Source organism: Schistocerca gregaria, chromosome 3 (assembly GCF_023897955.1).
Source record: "Schistocerca gregaria isolate iqSchGreg1 chromosome 3, iqSchGreg1.2, whole genome shotgun sequence".
Classification (NCBI taxonomy): Eukaryota; Metazoa; Arthropoda; class Insecta; order Orthoptera; family Acrididae; genus Schistocerca; species Schistocerca gregaria.
The window spans coordinates 613,160,468-613,185,507 of record NC_064922.1 but is presented as its reverse complement, the minus strand read 5'-3'; the positions used below and the strand labels follow the sequence as shown (position 1 = coordinate 613,185,507).

Here is a 25,040-nt window from a genome sequence, read left to right as displayed (position 1 = left end):
CACCCTGTGCTCGCATTCGGGAGAACGATGGTTCAAACCCATGTCCAGCCATCCTGATTTTCCTTCGTTTCCCTAAATCCCTTCAGGTAAATGCCAGGATGGCTCCTTTGTAAGGGCATGGCAGATTTCCTTCCCCTTCCTTCCCTAATCTGATGGGACCAACGACCTTACTGTTTGGTCCCTCCTCCAAATTATCCAACCAACCAATCAACCAGAAATCATAAATTGTATTCTTCTTATTCCAAGTAGGATAGAAATGTGGCAATGAGGACACACTCATCTATCTCTATATCCATACTCTGCAAACCAACACAAAGTGAAAAGTAGAGGGGCACATCCTGTTGTACCAATAAGCTGTACATTGATGACTTTGCAGACAATACAGTAATAACCTCACACAGGTTTCTTCACATTCCATTCACATATGTAGTGTAGGAGGAATGATTATTTGAGTTCTTCTGTGCATGCCGTAATTATTCTAATCTTGTCATCACGATCCTTGTGTATGGGATACATAAGGAGTTGTAGTATATCCCTAGAGTCATCATTTAAAGCTGGTTCTTGAAACTTTATTAGTAGATTTTTTCAGGATAGTGTACATCTATCTTCAAGAATATGCCAGTTCAGTTTCTTCAGCATCGCTGTGACACTCTCCCATGGGCAAAATAAACCTATGACCATTTGTGCTGCCCTTTTCTGTATATGTTCAATACCCCCTGTTAGTCCTATTTGGTACAGGTCTCACACACTTGAGCAATATTCTAGAATGCGTGACATGAGTGATTTGTAAGCAGTCTCCTTTGTAGACTGATTGCACTTCCCCATTATTCTACCAATAAATTGAACTCTACCACCTGTTTTACCCGCAACTGAGTGTATGTGATGATTCTGTTTCATATCACTACAAAGTGTTATACCAAGGTATTTGTACGAGTTGGCCGACTCCAAAAGTGACTCATAGGTGTTATAGTCATAGGATACTACACCTTTTTGTTTCATGAAGTGTACAATTTTACATTTCTGAACATTTAAAGCAAGTTTCCAATGTTTGCACTACTTTAAAATCTTATCAAGACCTGATTGAATATTTAAGTAACTTCTTTTAGACAGTACTTCATTATGGATAACTGCATCATCTGAAAAATGTCTGAGGTTATTACTGTATTGTCTGCAAGGTCATAAATGTACAATGTGAACAGCAAGGGTACCAACAAACTTCCCTGGGGCACACCTGAAGTTACTTTTACAACTGACAATGACTTTCCATCCAAGAGGACAAGCTATGTCCTCCCTACCAAAAAGTCCTCAGTCCTGTCACAAATTTTGCTTGACACCCCATATTATCAAACTTGTGGCAATAAGCACAGTTGCATTGCTGAGTCAAATGCTTTTCAGAAATCAAGAAATACTGCGTCTACTTCTCTATCTTGATCCAAAGTTTTCAGAATTTCATGTGAAAAAAGGGCAATTTTGGTTTCACATGAGTGATATTTTCAGAATCCGTGCTGTTCAAGATACCTCTATTTTTGACCTCAGAATATGTGCTAAGATTCTACAAAAAATTGATGTCTCACCATGAACCTATTCACTGCAAAGCAGAGATCCCATGTTTCTAAAGTTATAACAGGAGCAGTCACAATTGTAGCAGCAACTACTGCAGCAGTAGCAAGGAAAAAAGTGAGAATTCTAACAGCAGCAGCAGTAATTACTGAGAAAGCAACAGTAGTGTGCAGCTCCATCATCACATCCCCTTTAACCATTTGCTTACTTTGAAAAGGCAGACAAGAATTGGGAGGTCTATGTATGACATTTTGTTCTTCACTGCAAGGCAAGTCACATAACAGACCATGAATGTCAGAGAGCACTCTTACTTCTAGTAATAAACTGTACAAAGTAATGCAGAAACTATGCCCTATGCCTGACCACAATACAGGGTGTTTCATAAAGGACTTTACAGCTTTGAAAATTCATATAAATTAATTCATAGTACCTACAGAGGTGATTGCAGTGTCAATTTATAGGGAAATGTACCAAGATTTGTCTCATGTAGTTAGCTAGTACCGAATCACACCATAAGGAGCACTAGTGGCAGTTGCGTTAAAAATATATATAAAACACACACTGACCGACTGATGACAATCAAACAATATAATCCGATTTACTGGGCACCTGATCGCCCAGTACTCCCATCCACCACCCTCATCACTGATAGTCGTGCACAAACAGAAGCTCTTTCTTCACTGTCTGTGTGTCTCAAAATGAGTGGAACTGCGTACAAAAGTTCCCTCCATGTCATTATCAAAGAGTCCCAGAAAAGTCAGTGCAATCAAATTATCTCTAGTTTGTGGCTCAAGGGATCAAGGAAATCACTGCCTGCTCCAAGATTCACCTGTTTTGCACACCACAAACTGGGGCATCTAGCAAGTGTCTGCCCTGGCCACCAGGTGAAGACAACAACATAACAAGGGTCACCATCGTGCTGCACAATATTTTACCAGAGCCAATAGCAGCAGCAGCTGGGATTCAGAAGCTCATGCAGGAACTGGAACTTGTTGGAGCAGTGGCGGAATTCCAATTCAATAAAGGCATGGCAGTCTCTTGTGTTTAATGTGAACACGTAGTGGCATATTGGCTCTCCATAGCCATGGCATCCTCAGCATAATATGTTCACAAACACTGAAGCTTCAAAGAAACTGGTGTAGGTGTGCATATTAAAATGCAGACATAGGTAAATAGGCAGAATGTGGCGCTGTGGTCGGCATTGCCTATACAAGACAACAAGTATCTGGCACAGTTGTTAGATCAGTTACTGCTGCTATAATGGCAGGTTATCAAGATTTAAGTGAGCTTGAATGTGGTGTTATAGTCAGCGCATGAGCGATGGGACACAGCATCTCTGAGGTAGCGATGAAGTGGGGATTTTCCCATACGGCCATTTCACGAGTGTACTGTGAATATTACTAATCCGGTAAAACATAAAACCTCCAACCAACGCTGCTGCCAGAAAAAGGTCCTGCAAGAACGGGACCAACAATTACTGAAGAGAATCATTCAACATGACAGAAGTGCAGCCATTCCACAAATTGCTAGAGATTTCAGTGGTGTGCCATCAACAGTATCAGCATGTGAATCATTCAACGAAACATTATCGATATGGGCTTTCAGAGCCGAAGTCCTACTCATGTACTCTTGTTGACTGCACGACGCTTTATGCCTTGCCTGGTCCTGTTAACACCGATGTTGGACTGTCGATAACTGGAAATGTGTTGCCTCGTTGGACGAGTCTTGTTTCAAGTAGTATCAAGTGGATGGATGTGTACAGGTATGGAGATAACCTCATAAATCCATGGACCCTGCATGTCAGCAGGGAACTGTTCAAGCTGCTGGAGGCTCTGTAATGGTGTGGGGCGTGTGTAGTTGGAGTGATAAGGGACCCCTTATGCATCTACGAATCTGACAGGTGATACATTCTTAAGCATCCTATCTGATCACCTGCATCCATTCATGTCCATTGTGCATTCTGAAGCCTTCCAGCAGGACAATGCGACACCCCACATGTCCAGAATTGCTGCAGAGTGGCTCGAGGAACACTTCTGTTGCTGCCAAATTCCACAGACATAAACATTATTGAGCATATCTGGGATGCCTTGCAACATGCTGTTCAGAAGAGATCTCCACCCCCTCGTACTCCTATGGATTTATGGACAGCTCTGCAGGATTCATGGTGGCCGTTTCCTCCAGCACTACTTCAGACATTAGTCAAGTCCATGCCATATGCCACATCATGTTGCAGAACTTCTGTGTGCTCGTGGGGGCCCTACATGATGTTAGGCAGGTGTACCAGTTTTTTTGGGTCTTCGGTGTACAATGGATAGTCAATCCCACTGTGTGGTCAGATTACATAGTCCAAGACAAGTATAAAAATGTTGCTTGTGAACAAACCCTGCTGGTAAAAACTCTTGGTCTAGGTGCTCCTGCATTTTTTAGTTTCGAAATTCAAGACCAAGTAAATCTGGTTTCAACCAAGTTTCATTTAAAAGAACTTGACATGTTATTTACACTGTTTAAGCAACTGTTTGAATCTAAATTAGGTTGTCTAGCAGACTTTCAAGCCCACAAACCTGTAGAGCCACATGTGAACTGGATAGATTGCAAAGTATGGGAGTAATATCCCCAGTGTCATCTAGCCAATGGGCAACATCCATGATAGTAAAGACATCAAATGCATCACTTATCATTTATAGTCATTTTGAGTCTACCATTAATGCCCAACCTAATGTAGATTTGCATCCAATTCCTAGGCCAGAGAAATTGTTGGATAGATTAATTGGGTGCTACTGCTTTTCCAAGATAGATCTCAGTGATACCTTTCTTTATTTATCTGTGGATGATCAGATAGAAGTTTTTTAGTCATTAATAACCCATTTGGCATGTTTCAGCCCCCACAATATTTCATGGATACTTTGGGCAGCTCATCTAAGTATCTCCAGTGTGTTATGTATGTAAATGAGTTGCTAATTACCAGCAAAATCTACAGATGTTGTTTGAGCAGCTTCAGTCCCACAGGCTGCCTTTTTGCCTCAAGAAATGTAGTTTCTTTGAACCAAATGCAAAGTATGTAGACATACATTAAGTAAAAAGAACTCACATCCATACAGGATCATGTGGATGCAATCAATAATTTACCAGCTCACAAGAACCTTAACCCCTTAATACCTGAATAAGTTTCTTCATGGAAGAACACAATTGAAATTTGTGTGTCTCTAGAAGTACCCGAAGCACTCAAGAGAAGGCAGCACTTGTCAGAAGTATTGGTAGCTTCATGTAGAATCTGCTCCTGCCAGCACTGGCACTCAAAAACAGTTACCTTTCCACTTGTTAGTGTCGCATTAATATGACCCTATGGGATTCTGGATACAGATTGTAATATACATAATAAACAGTTCCCAAGTTTTCTATATACACATATATTTCACCACAAAGACTGATACACATGAACACTGCATGAAGTACAAAGGCAATGATGATGACATGCCTGAGGAACCCGCGAACTGCGGTGGTGAATCGTTGGATGGAGAAAACCCAACCGTAGGTTGAACGGACTCATTAGCGGGTTCGTCTAAAGAACGTGTGCTCGGGAAGTCTGACTGGGACAGCAGAGCGGTGTTGGAGTCTACGAAGGCAGTCTTGAGTCTGTGTAGATAAACAGTTTGCGGGCAATCTTTTATCATAATGTTAAACGTCGTCTCACCCCTCGGGAGTACGTAGAAGGGGCCGAGGTAAGGGGGTTTGTAAGGATTGTCTGACAGAGTCGTCCCTGAGTATGACGTGTAAGCAAGAGCTGAGTGCGGTTGGCACGTAAGTGTCAGGAGGGGAATGGCTGACAGGTAGGTATAGCGGGGTGTTTCTAAAGTGTGTACGCATCCTTCTGATAAGGTCAAGGAAGGAGGGGGAATCCCCGGGATCTTGGTGGGAGAATTAGTTCGCCAGGTAAAACGGGGTTTTTGCCGAAAACAAATTCGGAAGTTGTCCCATGTAAATCTGGTTTAAATGCAGAATGTAGCCCCAGCAACACCCAAGGAAGTGCCTCGGACCAGAGACAGTTGTGGCACCTGACTGCAGTTTTAAGGGTGCGGTGCCATCGTTCCACCAACCCATTGCTTTGAGGGCGGTAGGCTGTCATATGGATCTTTTTAATACCAAAAAGGTTACAGAGAATCGTAAAAAGTGCAGATTCGAACTGTCGACCCTGGTAGGTTGTGATGGTGGACCGACAGCTTAACCTAGTGATCCATAAAGAAATAAATTCTTTCATCGCAGATTCTGCTGTGATGTTGTCTAAGGGGATGGATCTGCCCAACGAGACATTTGATCTATTGTGGATAGGATATACCTGTGGCTCTCCGACAGAGGCAGGGACCGATAAGGTCGATATGTACATGATGGAAACATCCCTTAGGAGTGACCAAGTGCCAAGTGGTGGAGAGGTTTGACATCCTATTTTGTTTCGTTGACAGGAAATGCAGCTGCATGCCCATGTTTGACAGTCCCGTTCCACATCTTTCCACACAAAATGCTTGGTGACGAGATGAGTGCTGGCTTGGATGCCAGGGTGGGTGAGATTATGCAAGGTGTCAAAAACCTGTCGGCACAGTGTGGGTGGAAGCAAAGGCCACAGAATGTCCATAGAAGAGTCGCACCACACTTCTGGGAACTTAGCCTTGGTAAACACAAGCGAAGACTACGAGTCCGTGAGCAGAAACTGAGTGTCCTCGTATGAAGCCTCCTGTAGAGTGGTGAGGTCAGATAAATCAACGATACTTGAAACGGCTTTTGCGAGAGGAAGTCAGTGGGGATGTTTTCCGTGCCTTTGATGTAGTGTATGTCAGTAGTAAATTGAAAAACTGGGTCTAAGTGGCAGAAACACCGGGGGGGGGGGGGGGGGGGGAGGGGGGGGGAATCCTCTGGTGGGTTGCAGAAGACGTTCGCCAGTGGTTTGGGATCAGTAAGAATGAAGAAAGGACAGCCCTTGATGTCAGTGCGGAAGTGTTTGACGGCCTTGTACACTGCCAGAAGCTCTCTATCAAAAGCGGAATATTTCTTCTGTGCTGTAGACAGTTTTCTGAAGAAGAAATGAAGTGGTGAAACTGTTGCCTTTGCTCTGTTGTAATACTGCCCCGACCGAGATGTCGCTGGCATCTGTAGTGATGAACGAATTGGCAGACGGACCAGAGTGGGCAGGTACAACTGTGTGAGCTAAAGCTGTTTTAAGAGCCCTGAAAGCCTCTATCAGGGGTTCAGTCCAACGGACTGCTTTAACACCCGAAGTCTGTTCGCCGGGGAGCAAGTCCGTCAGCGGGGGCTGCATGGTAGTGGCAGAAAGTAGATGACGGCGGTGGTAATTTATAGTACCTAGGAAACGTCTGAGTTCTTTATACGTAGCTACAGGTGGCAATGACGTGATAGCCTTCATGCAGGATTTGGGAGACTGTATTCCATCTGGGGAGACAGTGTAACCCAGAAATTTCACAGAAGACTCACACAATTGGAATTTTTCTTTGTTGACCTTGAAACCGGTTGGATGCCAAAGTCTGGAGGACTTGGGATAAATGATCTTCATGGCCTTCAGTCAATATGCCGAAAATGAGTATGACATCCAGGTATGCGAAGCAGAACTCGTATCGTTGTAAGATTGAGTCAATGAAACGTTGCCACATTTGTGCCACATTCTTTAAACCAAATGGCATGAAGTTGTATGGGAACAAACCGAGCGGTGTGATGATCGCAGTCTTTGGAATGTCTTCCGGTGCTACGGAATCTGGTGATAAGCACGTATGCAGTCAATCACACTGAAGATTGTGGTGCCCAATAACATATGAGTGAAATCATTTGTGTTTGGCAGGGGGTAATTGTCCATGAGTGTGCGAGCATTTAAATGTCAGTAATCACCACACATTAAAAAAGGACTGTCATGTTTGGTGACAAGGCACATTGGAGAAGACCAATTGCTGTTCGATGGCTACAGAATGCCTGTCTCCAGAAGTTTGTTAATTTGCTGCCGGGCATCATGCAACTTAATGGGGTTGAGGTGTCTAACCTTGTGTTTAATAGGAGGGCCGGCAGTGGTAATTATCTTGTGTGTTGTTCTGTCAAGTGACGGAAGAGACTGAGTACTACACAAGAGGCTGACGCATATTCTGACGTGGAGTCTTGGGACGAGTGGGGCGTGATGAGGCGTAGCCGTTAGCTTGAGGCAGCACGAAAGTCACATGCCTATTATGCGAGTGCGGCTTGCGCTTGTTTCTAGAGGTTGGCTGCACACGGGCAAGCGGCGCATAATGAGGTCCTGTAAACTGGACCGGAAATTGCAGGAATAGGACTGACATTGTCCAACTCCGAAATGATGCAGAAGGCCAGTGTGGCAGACGCAGAGGATACTGCAGAAGGAGTGTGCAGTTGTATGGTCAGAATTGAGGCCTCCCGTGGGTGAGGTGAGGGGTAGGGGGTGGGGGATTGGCCTGGAGCTTAAAGTGGCAACAACGAGAGTTTTCCGCACACACTGGCCACGCACCCTTCGTGTTAGGACCATAAAACACTGGTGAAACATGTTGGTGGCTGCACTGTCATAGTACAACGTTGCTGGGTGAAGAAGCTATGTTGGGTGCACTCGTACCCATGTGGTTTGCGAAAGTGGGCCGCCGATCTGGTGGTTTGTTGTGGCGAACTGGCTGCATATAAATGTAGTGTTGCTGATTTGTGAGGAAGGCAAGGCTGGCGTAGCTTGGTAATAGTTGACTGCGTCTGGTTTTGCACAAATGGCAGCATTGCACATGGCACTACTATAACCAACGTCGTGGCACGTAGAGGACCAAAGCATGTGTGCAAATTTTGGTCACTTTGAACTTTGTACGAGTGATCAATCGTCAAACTATTTAGTAGATCATCCACTTCACTTTTCACTTGTTGTTGTGCGTAATCTGGCATAACAAAGCCTGAGTTCATTGTTTGAGGTAACTGCATAACATTCGGTAATTGTGGAGTTGTTAAAGTAGAGGTTATCCTTGTCAGAGATCGTAGATCATTGTCTGTTAGCTGCAAAATAACCTATGGCGGATGGTTGTGTTGGGCTGGTTGTAAGAGCTGGGCCTCCAAATCTTCATAAAGAATGTTCAGTGATGTAGCCATGGTGTTATATGTGAAACCTGTTGATTCTATATGACCGGTGCGGAAGTCACGGAAGATGTAGAACTTTTTTGTCCGGGGTCACCAATGTGGGATTCTGGATAAGGATCATAATATACGTAATAAACAGTTCCAAAGTTTTCTATATATACATATATTTCACTATAAAGATAGATACACATGAACACTGCCTGAAGTACAAAGGCAGACTGAATTAAACATGGCGGCTTGTCAGAGCAGTTAATATTCCAAAGACTGTAATTTGTGTGGTCAATGTGACCTTTCGACGCCACAACCCTAATACTTGATGTCTGGTGATAAGGGATTAAAGAATTACAGTTTTTCCTGATCAGAGTTAATTATTATGTTAAATTTATTCCCAAAGCAACCTAGATTTCCTATCTGCCTAATTAACTGCACAAAAAGTACTTAAATTTGTGTGGTCAGAGGTGAGCTACAAAGTATTCTTAAAACTTAAAAGAGGGCCTTAGGTTGGCCTCTTGTCCAATCCAGGTAAATGTTTAACACTAATAACTGATGCCTTAGATTGTAGCACTGGAGCAGTACTGTCTAATAAATATGCCTGTGGTACAACATGCCATTGCATTTGTATCTAAAAAAATTACAAGTGGCCCGGAAAAATTACTCCCAAATGGAGAAAAAGGCATTGGTTATTACACATGGTGCCAAGGAGTTTCATATAGATCTCTGTGTTACTAAGTTTCTCCTAATCCTCGATGACAAGCCCATCATTTCGCTATTTGACCCTCAGTTGGGGGTACCCAATAAGACAGTACAGTGCAATGTTAGATACTGTTCCTTGGTAAATATAACTCTGCTTGTTTGTTCTACTGGTCTCTAGGCCACTGCCAGTGCAAGTATTCATAAACCATGCTCTACCCACACTGAATAGCATTGAAAAGTGACATAGAAAATAAATGAAAGTGGCTATAAATATTCTATGCCTTTGTCATTGTTGTACTGATGACAGTTCTGATAACATTTAATCCCCATTCGCTATTATGTTGGAGGTGAGAAGAAGGTGATGATAAAAAGCCTATGCTCAATAAATTGAGTTTAAAATTTAGCTTTTATAATTGTCAAATGAGGACTCACTTCAATTTCTTGTACTGCCAGGGATTTTTCCATGGTGAGAGGACTGGAACCAGGTGCATATGGCTTTGTGAGGTCAGTTGAGGAGCTAATTGAATGAGCAGTGGTGGCTCCAAAGAATGAAAAGCTGACATCAGCTGAAAGAGCAGTTGGCTGACTCCATGTCTCGCGTACTACTTCCAAATGATACTGTAACGTGGATGATGACATGGCAGTGGCCAGCATTATGTGGTTCTCTGGGCCTGATTGTGGAGTTACCTGAGTTACCTTTTTTGGGCCATGATACATTGATGCATATTGCATATTGACAGTTCACCTAATTTTTCCAATGTAAATACACTACTGTTTGTAAAAAGAAAACATGCCGTGATAAGAGGATGTGTAGCACAGCAAAACCACAATAAGTGATTTTAATGGCAGAGAGGTGGCTTGCACATAGTCCCAGAAGTGTCCTCTTTTGTGTAACTGGACAAATCAATGTTACACAATGCTCATTCAGTGCAGAGCCATCGTATGAAGTGGAAATGTGTAACCAAGTGCCACTATATCCTGCTAATGTCACATGATGGAATATTGGCACGTGAGTGCATTCGAGCAGGTCAGAATAATTGGTCTCTGGGAGGAGGGTCTGTCGTTCTGTGACATTTTGGCTCATACAGGGCATGCTGCTTGAACAGTGAGGTATATGTGGAACCAGTGGAGAGAAGAGGGCCGTACACGTTGCTGACAGGGCACTGGATGACACAACGTCACAAGAGCACAAGATTGCCTCTGTCTTGTCCACTTGGTCATAACAGTGAGAACAGCTTTGTCTGCAGTGTTAGCATGATGCTGGAGCAGTGCAACAGGCGTCAATGTGTGAGCGGGCCAGATGGGTGGCACACATGCCGTTGTATTGGCTTCCATTGACCAGAACCCACCAATGCTGCAGACTGAAATGGGCACATGAACACCAACACTGTCTTCAGATGAGTTCTGCTTCAACTTGCCCTACAATGATGATGGCATGCTCATTCAACACCACTGTGTTGAACGCAATATGGCAGACTGTTTTGTTGAGCAGAATGGCAGACAAATACCAAGTCTGATGTTTTGCGACTCCGTTGTGTGTAAAATGTGATCTCGCTTCCTATGGCGTGAGGGCAATCTGAACAGTTACCAACATATTATGGAGGTTTTGCAGGTTGAAGCACTGCCCTTCCTGCAGGCTGTTACACATGCCATATTCAGCAGGACAATGCCCTGACACCTGTGGTGAGGAGTGTGCAAAACTTCTTCAAAGAATGACAGTTACCATTCTTCTCTGGCCTGCCCGTTTGTTTGACATGTCACCCATTGAACATGTATTGGATGTGGTTGGTCAGGAACTCATTTCTTCAGGTCCTCCTGCAACCAAAGTTGATGCTTTGTCGACATGCCTACAAACTGCAGAGCAGAGTATTCCCCAGCAGCAGCTCTTTGATTCCATGCTATGACATCTTGTGGCTCTGATGGCAGCATGCGGTGACACTGCCCCATATTGAGTTTCCACAGTCAGATCGCATGTGCGGGTCTATAATGCCAACTGTCTATATAGTGTCATGCCCCTAATAAGTGGGAATAAGATTCATTGTGATCACATATCTTGGTCTTGGTGTTTCACTTTTCTCAAAGAGTAGTGTGTAATTTTTGCTTCAAGTTGGATTAAATATCACATATTATGCAATTTTGTAAATGTAGTTTCTTATTAAACTGACTCTCAGGACAACAGCAATGCCACCCGAAATATCAATTACTGTACAAAACAATATTCTTTGATTTTTATGAGCTTGTTTCTGTCACCTTAACATAGTTTAATGTACTGACTTTTGTTGCACTATTGTGTAATATTGGAAATGTGGTGTTAATTTTTTTTTTCCTGCAGAGGCTCTCAAACAGTCAGCCCCAGAGCCAGTTGACACCATTGCGATCTCAAAGCAGCAAACTGTCAGATGAGAAGAACTTCAGCCTCTGCACAACGGCAAGCCCAGCCCCACCACCAGCGCTGTTGCGGGGATGTCCTACTCCTTCGAAGGCTGTTACTGCACCTACCTCGCAGACACCATTACCGGGAAAGTCAGCAGATACTTCTGTTGAATCTGTTGTTGAGCAGCTGGTACCTGAAAGAGATACAAATACCAGTGCTTCAGGTATAGCCAAAGGTATCATATTTTCTTGTTGCATATAATTTTTGATTGCCTGGCTGCTTCGTACCAAATGGTGAATTTCTGTAGTCTGCCTTCAGAGAATGTATTACCATAAGTTAAGGAGGAAAACACTATCCCTTTGTATAAATAAGGTTATCAGTTGAAATTAGAAGGAGTGCATTATTTTCAGAGTTATAAAGTTGTCAACATATAAAGTCATATGAATAGAGTAGATGTTATACAGCTCTGTTCAACATTAATGCAATATTCTCTATTTTGGTGTTACAAACTGAAGCACCGAGTGCTAACTGATAGATACCTTTATCACTTTTACACAGTGTCATACTAGTGAGCCTCTGTAACATTAATGAGTGATATTAAAGTAATAATTGTAAATAAAACAGAAAGAAACTTCCACATGGGAAAAAAAGTAATAATTGAGGTGACAAAATGGCAACATGTCTTTCTTTGCATGTTGCTGTTCATGGAACTTTTTGTGTTATTTTTTACTCAAAATTTTGGGTTCAGAATGATTACGATAAAGTGATCCAGAACAGTTCTTTTGCTCTACAGTAGAGAATCCACTGTTGTTCAAACTCTTGTCTTTTGTGGGCAACATTCTTACCAGCTGACCAATCAAGGCACCATGTAAACACTGTCTTTGTCTGTTGTTACAAGACTGTAAAACTGTACTTCATTCACTTCTCACAAATATGCAACCAAAAATACTTTTTCAACTTATTCCTTTTCCTGAAGAAGTGTTAGTGATCTTTATATAATACTGACAAATGTGCAAATGGTTGACTAAAAACATTAGCATGGGCATTTACTTAATATGATACTGGTAAGACCTGAATGGATAACATTAGCATGGACAGTTACTTAATATGATACTGGGAAGTCATGGGTGGATAACAAATAGTGAATGGAGTCATGATAACCACTCAACATATATATGGGGCATTCAGCAGCCAATACGGACATGTTATTTGTGTGTCTCTAGACAGATCAACGTATCAGATATATGGTGAGTGGTTACCTTTACTACTTCCATTATTTATGGGTAATAACTTATTTGCTGAATGAGATTTTCACACTGCAGCGGAGTGTGCGCTGATATGAAACTTCCTGGCAGATTAAAACTGTGTGCCCAACCGAGACTTGAACTCAGGACCCTTTGCCTTTCGCGGGCAAGTGCTCTACCATCTGAGCTACCGAAGCACAACTCACACCTGGTACTGACAGCTTTACTTCTGCCAGTATCCGTCTCCTACCTTCCAAACTTTACAGAAGCTCTCCTGTGAACCTTGCAGAACTAGCGCTCCTGAAAGAAAGGATATTGCGGAGACATGGCTTAGCCACAGCCTGGGGGGTGTTTCCAGAATGAGATTTTCACTCTGCAGCGGAGTGTGCGTTGATATGAAACTTCCTGGCAGATTAAAACTGTGTACCCGACCGAGACTCAAACTTATTTGCTCTTCTTCTTCAGGCAGTTCACTTTTTCATCCACCTCTTCACCATTTCCTGAATGTTGTTTGCCTTCCTTTCATTCATATTCCATAACTACTCATACTACTTGCTTGTTTTAACTTTTGACATTACTTAATATAATTTTTTTTATGGTCTGTGATTTTCATTTTCTTTTAAATCTCAGTGGCTTTTAATCCATTTAAATGGACACACTTTGCAAATGACAGTTCAAAAGTTTGTTAGTTTCACTCAGATTAGATGTTCAATTGTAGTAGCACTAACAGTTAAAAGAACATTAATATTATCAGAGATCAACACAATTTCATGAATGTATCTTAGTTCACAGTAAAGAATTTTAGATCATTAATATGGTTGGCACTGACTTGCACAGAGTCGATCACATGTTTAGTGATAGATCTTTGTTAGATGAGAACTTCATTATTTTTTCCATATTTGCCAGTCAATATATAAGACAACTCATTATTTACACATAATATCATATTTCGTATATTTCTGTATATTTCTAGTTTCTTCCATATACATCAGAAAACAAATAAGGGGGGGGGGGGGTGTTCAACAAGTAATGCAACACATTCTTTTCTTGGTCAATTTCAGTTGTACAAATGCAGAAATTGTTGTGAGATATCATGGAATATTCCCACTTCAGCTGCTATAATTTCATGAAGTTCCAATAGATAGCGGCATTGTATGCAGCTTTCAAAATGGCTTCTGAAACAGAGGTGCCTTCCATGCAGAGACCTATCACTGAGTTTCTTCTGGCAGAAAACCTAATCATCATAGATAATCATAGGCTCTTGCAGAATGTCTATGGAGACCTGGCAGTGAAAGAAGCACAGTGAATCATTGGACAAGGCATCTATCATCATCATAACAAGGCCGTGTAAACCTGTCTGATCTCCTGTGTGCCTATTGGCCGCAAACAGCTGCACCTGCTGCAGTGTTGGAATGTGCGTACACTATTGTGGAACATGCAGACGCTCTGTCAGAGTGATCAACAGTTCACAATCAAACACTTTGCTGCACAGTGCAAGTCTGTGCTCCTGAGAGGAGCTTGCAAAACTTCATTGGACTGTTCTTCCTCATTCACCCAGCAGCCCAGATCTTACTCCTTCCAACTTTTGTCTGTTGAGCATAATGAAACATTTATTCTGTGGGAAGCAGTATGTGGATGATAGAGAGATTATTCATGCTGCAAGAAGTTGGCTCTGATGTTGACCAGTAGAGAGTATCATGCATGCATACAGGCCCTCCCAGTAAGGTGGCAAAGGTCGAACTGAACAGAGATTATGTTGAAAAATAAGGTTCTGTTGCCAAAAGAGTAGTGAATAATGTGATGTATTGGACTCCTGAAGAAAACCAACTACTTTCATAAAAAAAGTATTGCATTACTTATTGAATCACCCTCATATTTATATTGTAGTTTCCATTTAAAATTTGACAATTTCATATTAATGTGGGAGTGGCCAGTTTCAAAATTATGTGAAAATATATATTCTTTGTAATTTAGTTCACATGTTTTTTGAATTTTTTTTGTCTGTTTAGGGTTTTCAGCTGCAGACTTATGTGGATCACCTGGCAACCATGACATGAAACGTGTAGCAGCTACTGAAGATACTGCAATAGCACGGAATTTTAAGCTGCAGCATCATCAGCAGCAACAACAGCAGCAGCACCAACAACACAAACTTGCTGTACAGGGAAACATTTCTAACTCTGCAATGTGTAGGCAACAGACTATTAGTGGATCAGCTACGGGTACACCTGTTGCAAGAACCATGGGAATGGGAGGAACTAGTCATCTCCATCATCATCTCAGTATAGAAGAGCTTCGCCTGGTACAGGTACAGTACCCAGAGCTTTGATTTAAATTTGCTGTAATATAAACATTAATATTCTACTTATCTCATTAATTAATTGTTGCACAAGACTTGTGTCTAAATGAAAATGTATCTAGTCAACTTTCTTTCAAAGATATTTACTAAGGGTGAAAAAAGAAAGACTATGTAGATCAAACAATGGAAAATCCAGGATGGATTGTAACAGTGTTATAAAAAGGAAAGTTGCTACTCACCATATAGCGGAGATGCTGAGTTGCAGATAGACACGACAAAAAGAATGTCACAAATAAAGCTTTCAGCCAGTAAGGGCTTTGTCAACAACAGACGATAGCCCCCCCCCCCCCCCCCCACACACACACACACATTCATGCAATCGCGACTCATACACATGACTGCAGCCTCAGGCAACTGAAACACACTGCAAGCAACAGCACTAGTGGATGATGGGAGTGGCAACTGGGCGGGGGTAAGGAGGAGGCTGGGGCAGGGATGGGGAGGGATAGTATGGCATGGGTAGCGGACAGTGAAGTGCAGCCACAGAGGAGTATTCCCCTCGTAACTCAGTAACACATGCAAGACCTGTCCCATACACCCTCCCACCACCACCTACTCCAGGCTGGTCAGAAACATCACTTATCCCATAAAAGGCAGGGCTACCTTTGAAACCAGTCATGTGATTTACAAGCTGAGCTGCAACCATTGTGCTGCATTCTATGTGGACATGACAACCAACAAGCTGTCTGTCCACATAAATGGCCACTGACAAACTGTGGCCAAGAAACAAATGCACCACCCTGTTGTTGAGCATGCTGCCAAACATGACATTCTTCATTTCAATGACTGCTTCACAGTTGTTGCCATGTGGATCCTTCCCACCAACACCAACTTTCCTGAAATGCGCAGTTGGGAACTTTCCCTACAATACATCCTACCTTCCCATAATCCTTCCGGCCTCAACCTTCATTAGTCAGTGTCGTGACCCATCCAGCCCCTTCTCTGTTCCCATTCCAGCACTACACATCCATCATAACCTCATCACACCCAGTCTTTTTACTTCTCTCCTTTTATGCTACATCCCACCTCCCTGCTTGAGCCTCCTCCTTACCCCCACCCAGTTGCCACTCCCATCATGCACTGGTGCTGCTGCTTGCAGTGTGGTTTCAGTTGCCCGTGACTGCAGTTGTGTGTATGAGTTGCATTTGTGTATGTGTGTGTGTGTGTGTGTGTGTGTGTGTGTGTGTGTGTGTGTGTGTGTGTGTTTGTGTGTGTTTGTGTGTGTGTGATCTATTGTTGATGAAGCCCTTACTGGCCGAAGGCTTTATTTGTGACATTCTTTTTGTTGTGCCTATCTGCGACAACATCTCCGCTATGTGGTGAGTAGCAACTTTCCTTTTCATAAAGGCTATGTAGAGGCAGATTCCCCAGGCACTCTTCAATTTTATGCCATGACCTTTGGAGACTAACATCATACTGAGTTTTAAGAGGCAGAGATTATATTCAGTGTGATATGAACTTGATCACTGGAGTGGACAAAATTTGTTGTGGTCTATTCATAGAAATCATAATGTCCTTTATTTAACATGGCTGAAGGAAACAATAAAAAAAATCACTGCAATAAAAAAAAATCACTGGATAGTGGATGTCATCCTTCTGGGTCTCCTGGGCCCGCGTGCGAGTCAGTTGTCTTCTTCAGTTGTGATGATGAAGCTTTTCATCTAATGATTCTGAGTATTGTTGGTTTGAAACAGTGTATCCATTGTTGTTTTGGTTCCATGACTGTGGATTAGAAAGAATGGTGTGAAGCCTGTAGTGTCTTGCCTCATGGTTTTATATGCAAATATGAGGATGGGCAGTATTGTCTCATCCTCTCTGTTCAACATCAATGTACATAGAGAGCGTAACTGCCAGTGTCTTATTAAAGTATTCAGTGTTGCCATTTGTCTGTTGGTGCTAGGCAGTTGTCATCCTGTGGGTGATCTTGCAGTGTAAATTATCTTTGATACTAGTCTCCATTGGAAAAAATTTCCTGAGATAAGAGATAATCTCTCGGTACTTCAAAATGATGCCTTCTACGAGGAGCTCTCCAATATTGATATCAGGTGTACTGTAGATAATTCTAGCACATGCTTCTTTCACTGGCAGTCTCTACAGTGGTTCACATAGTATCTAACAGATCAGCAGGGACCTGGCTAGAGATATCTGTATCTAATTCTCTTCAGAGTCTTCATGCTGCCCAGGTGACCAGATGTTGAAGCCTAATGGATAAAAAACTTCTAAATAACTGGCTGTAGATGAGCTGGGAATATGAGCAACTATTTCCACCCTAATGGATCATACTTCCTCTTATATAATGCTCCATTAATTAACTGGTGTATGCTTTTCTGCAGTTCCTGATTCTTCAAAGTTTCTATGGTTTTCTGTAGTGCTAGAACTTCCCTCTGTTCCATAACAAAGACATTTGATGAAGTGCTGACAGAAATTTAATCCACACTGCTGTTCTCTACCAAGCATTCCTTGAAAGGCAGCCAGCATCCTGTGTTGTGCCTGTCTTTGTATACTACTGTGTCTTAGTGCTTCTGAAACCTCATTGCCCACCTCACCAATCAACCCAATGGATCCTTCAGGCTAGTCATCCAGTGTAGTGAATGATAATCTGTCACAACTGTGAATGGGTTGGCAAATAAATATGGCCAGAATTTGTTGATGGCCCAGACAATTTAACAACACTCTTTCTTGGTTATAGTGTAGTTCATCTCAGACTTGGAGAGTATTATGGAAGCATAAGTTATTTCCTTTTGAACACTTTTCTGAATTTGTATTAGAACTGCACACCTATCCATCATTCTCGTCACACAGTGCTAGGGCTGGAGAAGATGTTAGTGCTTCCTTAAGGACAAGGAAAGATCTTTACTGCTTTTCATTTTGGGAAAATTTGGCATATCTGTGTAGTAGTTTTGCATGGGGGCATCCCTTGGTATGGAAGTCCTTTATCTTTCACTGGTAGTGTGAGCATATTCTGAGAAAAGTTCTGACATCTCAAATGTGCCAAGAAGTCAGAAAATCTGTGACTGTTCTTATTTTCTCTGGACTGGGATGGTCTCTGTCTGTTAACTAGGTGCAAAGGCAAAGGAGAACTGCAGCACCCCCCTGACTGTCAGAGAAAGGAAAAAATATAATGTAGCCAGGTGTTTTTCTTCCAAGAAAATGATTTAAAAGCCAGTATAATGCAGGTTTTTAACAGTGTCACAAATGAAACTTTTTATGCCTCACAGTTAGTCTTCCAGAATATTATAAATAGTTCATACCCTACCCCTATAAACTATGGGAGATGATCTTCATTAGATACCTCCAGATTTTTCTTTCTTGTGTGACGGGGAGGCACTTTTACGGATTCAGGCGGAGGCTAGCATTCTAAACACATTTCAGTGTGATTGTCAGGTGCTTAGATGTTTTTAAAATGTTTTCGTAAAAACAAGGATACTGTCCATTTAATGTGTTGAAGCTGGTTGTCTGTCATGCATCCAAAGGTAACTGGATCATTATGTGATCCAAACAGCATAACTTCGATGGCATTATGAAGGCAGTCTTTTTCCCTGTCAGCCTCTGGGTAGACTGTCTTCATATCCATAGTTGAGAAATACTTTGCTCCTTCCACGCAGTCTAGCATGTCCTCAGTGCACAGCAATGGGTAGACATCTTTTTTTGAGTTTTTGTTCAGGCACTGGTAGCAGAGGCAGAAATGCCATGTGTTATCCTTCTGCTTCACAAGAACCACAGGAGCTGAGTTAGAACTCTCTTAAGATTCAGTGATGTCATTCGCAGTATCTTCTTCACTTCAACCAAAATTATCCTATCAGCACACACTCCGCTGCAGAGTGAAAATCTCATTCTGAAAATTATCCTTTGTTCAGCCATTGACACTCATTAGTAGCTCTGGCTAATTGATAGATGAGTCCTAGTGTCAATACATTGTTTTACCATGGGCCATTTGGTCTGTCTTTCCTCCAGTCCAAGTTTGGAAGCAGCTTAAAATTGGCACAAAACAGTGAATGCTCACTGACACTGTTCTTCAGTCGGACCTGATTCTATTTTCAATGCCAAACAACTGCTCAGAGCATTTTCGTTATGTGTGCATGTTGGAATAGTTTCATCAGTTTGGAGCTATGCCTGCAAAAAGTTCCATCCAAGAACAACATTATAGCTAGGTCCTGTTAAAACAACAAATTTGGGGGGCTGTCTTCTGTCATTGATGGTTATTCTTGCAATGTATGTTCCTGTCCAATGGACATATCTGTCTCTGTGTACATACTCCACAAGTCACCATATGGTGCATCATGACGGAGGGTACCTTGTACCACTAGTAGTCATTTCTTTTCTTGTTGAACTCGCAAATACAATAAGGGAATAACAACTGACTGTATGCTTCCTTACAAACCATACACACATTGTTTGAATTTGTGACTTTCAGCACCATTACTTTCATGTTATGGAAAATGTTCCATAGTCCTCTTCAGCTGCTGATGGTAAGCATCCAAATTTATAGAAAAGGAAGCCTCTGATTTGGCTAGCACACCTGACTGGCTGTCAGTGAGATTTCCTGACCTGACTGCTGTCCATTGAGGACTTTTATCTCTGGTAGCCTCACATCCAAGGATGGTCACTTCACCTACTTTTCCTGAATGCGGTGGCTAGGCAAGCAGCTGGTACTTCTCTATGGCAATGGGGAGTGGCTGAGGCATGCTGAAGAGTGCTTTTGTCGAGGATACTTCTTTCACATGTCTCTTTTATGTTGCATTTCCTCTATAAACTGCTTGATAAATTTCTTGGTTGTTTTAACATTTCTTTCTAGAAGAACTCGGTACATATCTTTTGTGACGCCTTTCATCAAGTGTGAAGTTTTGTAGACTTCTCCCATGTTAGGATTCACAATGTGGCGTAGGAACAGAACATTCTGTATGAAAGACAACATCATTTCTCCATGACTTTGGGCCAAGTTAAAAATATGACAAAGCTGCACCTCTAGGTAATATGAGAGAGGACCAGATTAAACAATTTGTTAACAAAACAAGAAAGTGGCTCAGTGAATTCCTAAGTGATAAGGGAAAATAAATAACTAATTTTGTGGAAACAGTCCTGAGCAATTGCTTTTTGTAATCCAGGCAAATACACACCAGACCATAAGAACTATAAGCTGGTAATGTTACTTTGCCACATGAATAAGATATTCTAGAGGATACTCTTTTAGTGACTGGCACTGGAGGTTGAGCAACATCTTATCTTGGTTGATGTTATTTTGGATATCAGTGAAACTGCACATCAGCTATAAATCTCACCTAGGACATTTGAGTGTAATTTTGAGAGCCAGAAGATTACTGAAGTGAGACTTTCCAGACTGTTCAAGAATTTATGACACTTTGTTCACCACAGAAAATTATGAAGCTCACAAAAGAATCTAGTTTCTTGATTATTATTGAAATATTTCTACAGTATTGGGAATTATTTGTTGAATTATGAGGCAAGAAAGTGTATGTAGTGGCTACTCCAGTGTACCTCCTTTTGACCATCCAGGTCAATATCGACTTGAAGACCACCTCACATCAAAAGTTTCATTTTTAGGAATGTTCTGGTTTCTGCAGTTTAGTGCAATAATTTTCAGACAACAGAAAGACTCCTGGCAACTTTACTTAATGATATGTCAGTACATTACCAGAAGCAGATAGTACCAAATCCTACAAAAGCCCAGGTGCACGCATTATATTTCAAAAATGAGGGAGCTAGTAGATAGCTTCATGTTGTGTAGAAGGGTAGGCAACAGGATTAGTGCTGTCTTCTAGGGTATTAGGTAGTCATATTAACTCAGACTTAAACATATAATAAATGCTGTGTTGATATCATGCAATTCATCTCACCTTGTCATTGTGTGAAAATACATCTCAAACAAAGTTTAGCCCATCTATATGTGTTAACAATCTCAGAGCTTTCTTGATGACAGAGCCTGTGGACCTTGTGTCATTCAGTTCATCTCATACAAGCCTGTTTGATACAGCCTTTAATGAAATCAACAGAGCTATCACTGGGTGTATGATACAACACATGTTGATAAAGATTACCATGTAGCTGGTATCACACCTACAAACATATAACGAGAAATTGCTGCAAGGTGTGAGAGAAAAAAAGTAGACCTCAATAAAGCTTCCTGACTACTTTGACATGCAGTGTGGTTAGAAACAGTTTGGAAAGCTTGTAAGGGTGTTTCATGGTAGGTTGTGCTGAGAAATAATTGTTAAGGAAAAAAATCAATATGTTGTACCATTTACGAGTTAAAGTTAGCGAAGTGGGTGATTATGTGCACAAATTCAAGTATTTGCACACACTAAAATGTGGTAATTCACAAACATCTGTGGGTAATGAGTTTTCACTTGTTCAAAATTACCAGTTAAAATGTTCCTTTTTTGGAATTAATAAATTTAAGCTGGGTGAGCAAAACCTACATTTGGTTTGGTGTGAGGAAACCAAAGGAAGAACACATTTGAGACACTGGCTCTGCCAGACTGCTTGAATTTGCATGCACGACAACTTGATTGGCTAACTTCAATGTTAAATGTCATGGAAATGGCCATCATATATATATATATATTAAAAACAAAGATTCCAAGACTTACCAAGCGGGAAAGCGCCGGCAGACAGGCACATGAACAAAACACACAAACACACACACAGAATTACGAGCTTTCGCAACTGGCAGTTGCTTCGTCAGGAAGGAAGGAAGGAGAGGGAAAAATGAAAGGATGTGGGTTTTAAGGGAGAGGGTAAGGAGTCATTCCAATCCCGGGAGCGGAAAGACTTCCCTTAGGGGAAAAAAAGGACAGGTGTACACTCGCACACACACACACACACACACACACACACACACACACACACATATCCATCCGCACATACACAGACACAAGCAGACATATTTAAAGGCAAAGAGTCTTTGCCTTTAAATATGTCTGCTTGTGTCTGTGTATGTGCGGATGGATATGTGTGTGTGTGTGTGTGTGTGTGTGTGTGCGAGTATATACATATCCTTTTTCCCCCTAAGGTAAGTCTTTCCGCTCCCGGGATTGGAATGACTCCTTACCCTCTCCCTTAAAACCCACATCCTTTCATTTTTCCCTCTCCTTCCTTCCTTCCTGACGAAGCAACTGCCAGTTGCGAAAGCTCGTAATTCTGTGTGTGTGTTTGTGTGTTTTGTTCATGTGCCTGTCTGCCGGCGCTTTCCCGCTTGGTAAGTCTTGGAATCTTTGTTTTTAATATATTTTTCCCATGTGGAAGTTTCTTTCTGTTTTATATATATATAGTTATCTCTCAGCACAGCTTTGCTTGCAACATCCTTACAAGCCCTTTCAGACTTCTTCTAACCACCCTGTATATGCAGCTCAGAAGACACAAGTCCAGAAAAAGTTTCTTTAATACCTCCAGTATCATGGTGAAAAAAATGCTGAAATCAGCATGCTAGTCCTGTGTTGAGCCAAGCAAGACACCATTCCGGATCTCCTCTTCGCAGACACCAGCTAGTGGACAACTTGGAAGATATTGAGTTGCTTGAGAGGGAATACTAGCCTCATTTCTTGAGATTTTTCTTGGATTTTCTATCTGAAAGTCAATAATATAAAGAAAAAGATAAATTGCTACTCACCATAAATATGACACATTGAGTTGCAGATAGATGGAACAAAAAGAATGTTCCACATTTAGCTTTCAACCAAAGACATCTTCAGAAAAGGAAACACACACACATACACACACACACACACACACACACACACACACACACACACACACACAAGCAAGCACACCTCATGCACACATGACCGCTATCTCCGCTGTTACACGCACAACACACAGTTACATGACTGCACAGATTGTTGATGCAGCATCTGATACCCCAAATTATTCTCACTGATAATTGTTATTATTCCAATGATCTCACTTCTTTCTTCATCCTCGCATATTTTCACATTTTATTTTCCACATCTACCTGTGCCACTTGAACATGTCATCCTCAACCTACCCAGTCCCCTTCCCCCTCTCTTCCCTTATCCCAACACGTGCATACTCCCATATCTCACCAGTTACTTTTCTCCCTCTCTTTTGTACATTTTTGACTCTCCAGCGCCTGTTGTTGTCACATGAGCAGGCATGAATTATGAAATTTACGACATGGTCATTTGTCAATAAAAACAAGCCTTCACTGAACAGTCATATTTATTTAAAAAAAGTAGTTCACATTTACTATCCTCAACATGTGTAACAAAAGCTTTTTGCTCTTTTAGTGCTTTCAATAACAATTTAGCCAATTATTCTGACATATGTTCACTTTTATAATACCTTTCACAGACAATTTGTTTTTTAGTGTGCTGTTTACAGGCAAATTTATTACATCTATCACCTTTAATTGATGTGGATGGATTTTTTTTCACAACTAACATTTTTCACTGGGAGTCAGGGTGATTATCTTCAAAAGTTGATGCTTCAGCATAAAACTGCATAAAAATACAATGAGATCGGCTGGCAATGATCTAAGTTGAGCTCCAGATATGAATTTTTCTTAAATATGACCTCATGCTTCTTGAGATAAATATGTCTTCATGAAGTTATCTCTGGCTTTTTGAATGAAAACAATATTTGTAAATTAATTCCAGCAGTGTTCACAAAAATGAAAAAAAAAGCCAATCGCCACTCAATGTAATTCTTGAAATGGAGTGACAGGCACACAGTTTATCTACAATGTCAGCTCCACCCTTTGTCACATTGCAGTCAATGATGATTTGAGGTTTGTGTGTTTCTTCAACAACTGTCCCCATGTGACACATAGTAGACTCATTGCACTTCCAAATTCTTTTCTTTTGCTTGGGAGAAATTTTGAAGGAATTTCACACCTACTCTTTTTCATTGTTCCAATGCATCTGATTTTCTTCTGCAGCAAATATTCAGAAAGGAGGTAGCTTGTGTGTAGTTGTTAGTTAGAAGGTTTCTGTTAGAATTTTCTATTTGCCCCACATGTTTTTTCACTGTGTCCTAAGGTTGCATGCCACAGCGAACCTCCAGATTATTGCCATGCAATGTTTTTGCATCATGTAGTTGAAACATTTGATCCCATATGTAACTGGTTTGCTGGGTGTGTACTGAATCCATCCACAGCAGGCTCTGAATGGGTGAAGCATTTTGTCTATTGTGGTGAATTTACTCATGATGTAAGAACTTTGAAGTTACCCACAAAAGTATCCAATACTGTATGAATTGCAGCCAACATATACGTTTTTCTCCTGTCTTCCTCATTTCCATCTCATCAAACCACATACAGGGTAGAAGAAACAGAAATCTTTTATAACTCACTGGAGTCCTAAGCAGTTGCATTCTTGTTCCTACCTCCCAGAGCTTCAGTATATAAGCATGATAGCCTTTTTTTGTTCCAACTAAAATAACAGCTGTTATTTTGTGTCATAATGTCATTTTATTACCTCTTCTGCATGAGAATTGCTGTGTGTCTCATTGTTTTTTTTAATATACATTTTTGTAAGGTTTACAATTTCATCATAATGTTCAGATCATTTGTTTTCAGAAAAGCACTAACTATGTTGGCTGTATCCATCACATTTCTCTTTGCACCTGGTAGAATTTGCTCATTGTTTTTCTCTTGGTTTTCGATGTTTTAGCAACCTCGCTTTTGTACCAACAATTAACTTTATCTTTTCCAATAAAGAAC

The 25,040-nt window shown here is 41.4% G+C and overlaps 1 protein-coding gene across 4 annotated transcripts in view; it reads left to right on the top strand.

Annotated features, from left to right (window-relative positions):
• LOC126354385 (ankyrin repeat and BTB/POZ domain-containing protein 2) overlaps positions 1 to 25,040 on the top strand; it is a 592,792-nt gene that overhangs the window by 357,527 nt on the left and 210,225 nt on the right. For 2 of the 4 annotated variants that reach the window (XM_050003989.1, XM_050003987.1), the window contains 2 exons: positions 11,699 to 11,963; positions 14,994 to 15,292. In XM_050003989.1, the coding sequence (XP_049859946.1) occupies positions 11,699 to 11,963; positions 14,994 to 15,292 (564 nt within the window). Of the gene's footprint in view, positions 1 to 11,698; positions 11,976 to 14,993; positions 15,293 to 25,040 lie in introns of all 4 variants that reach the window. The other 2 variants (XM_050003988.1, XM_050003986.1) reach the window with 1 other exon arrangement.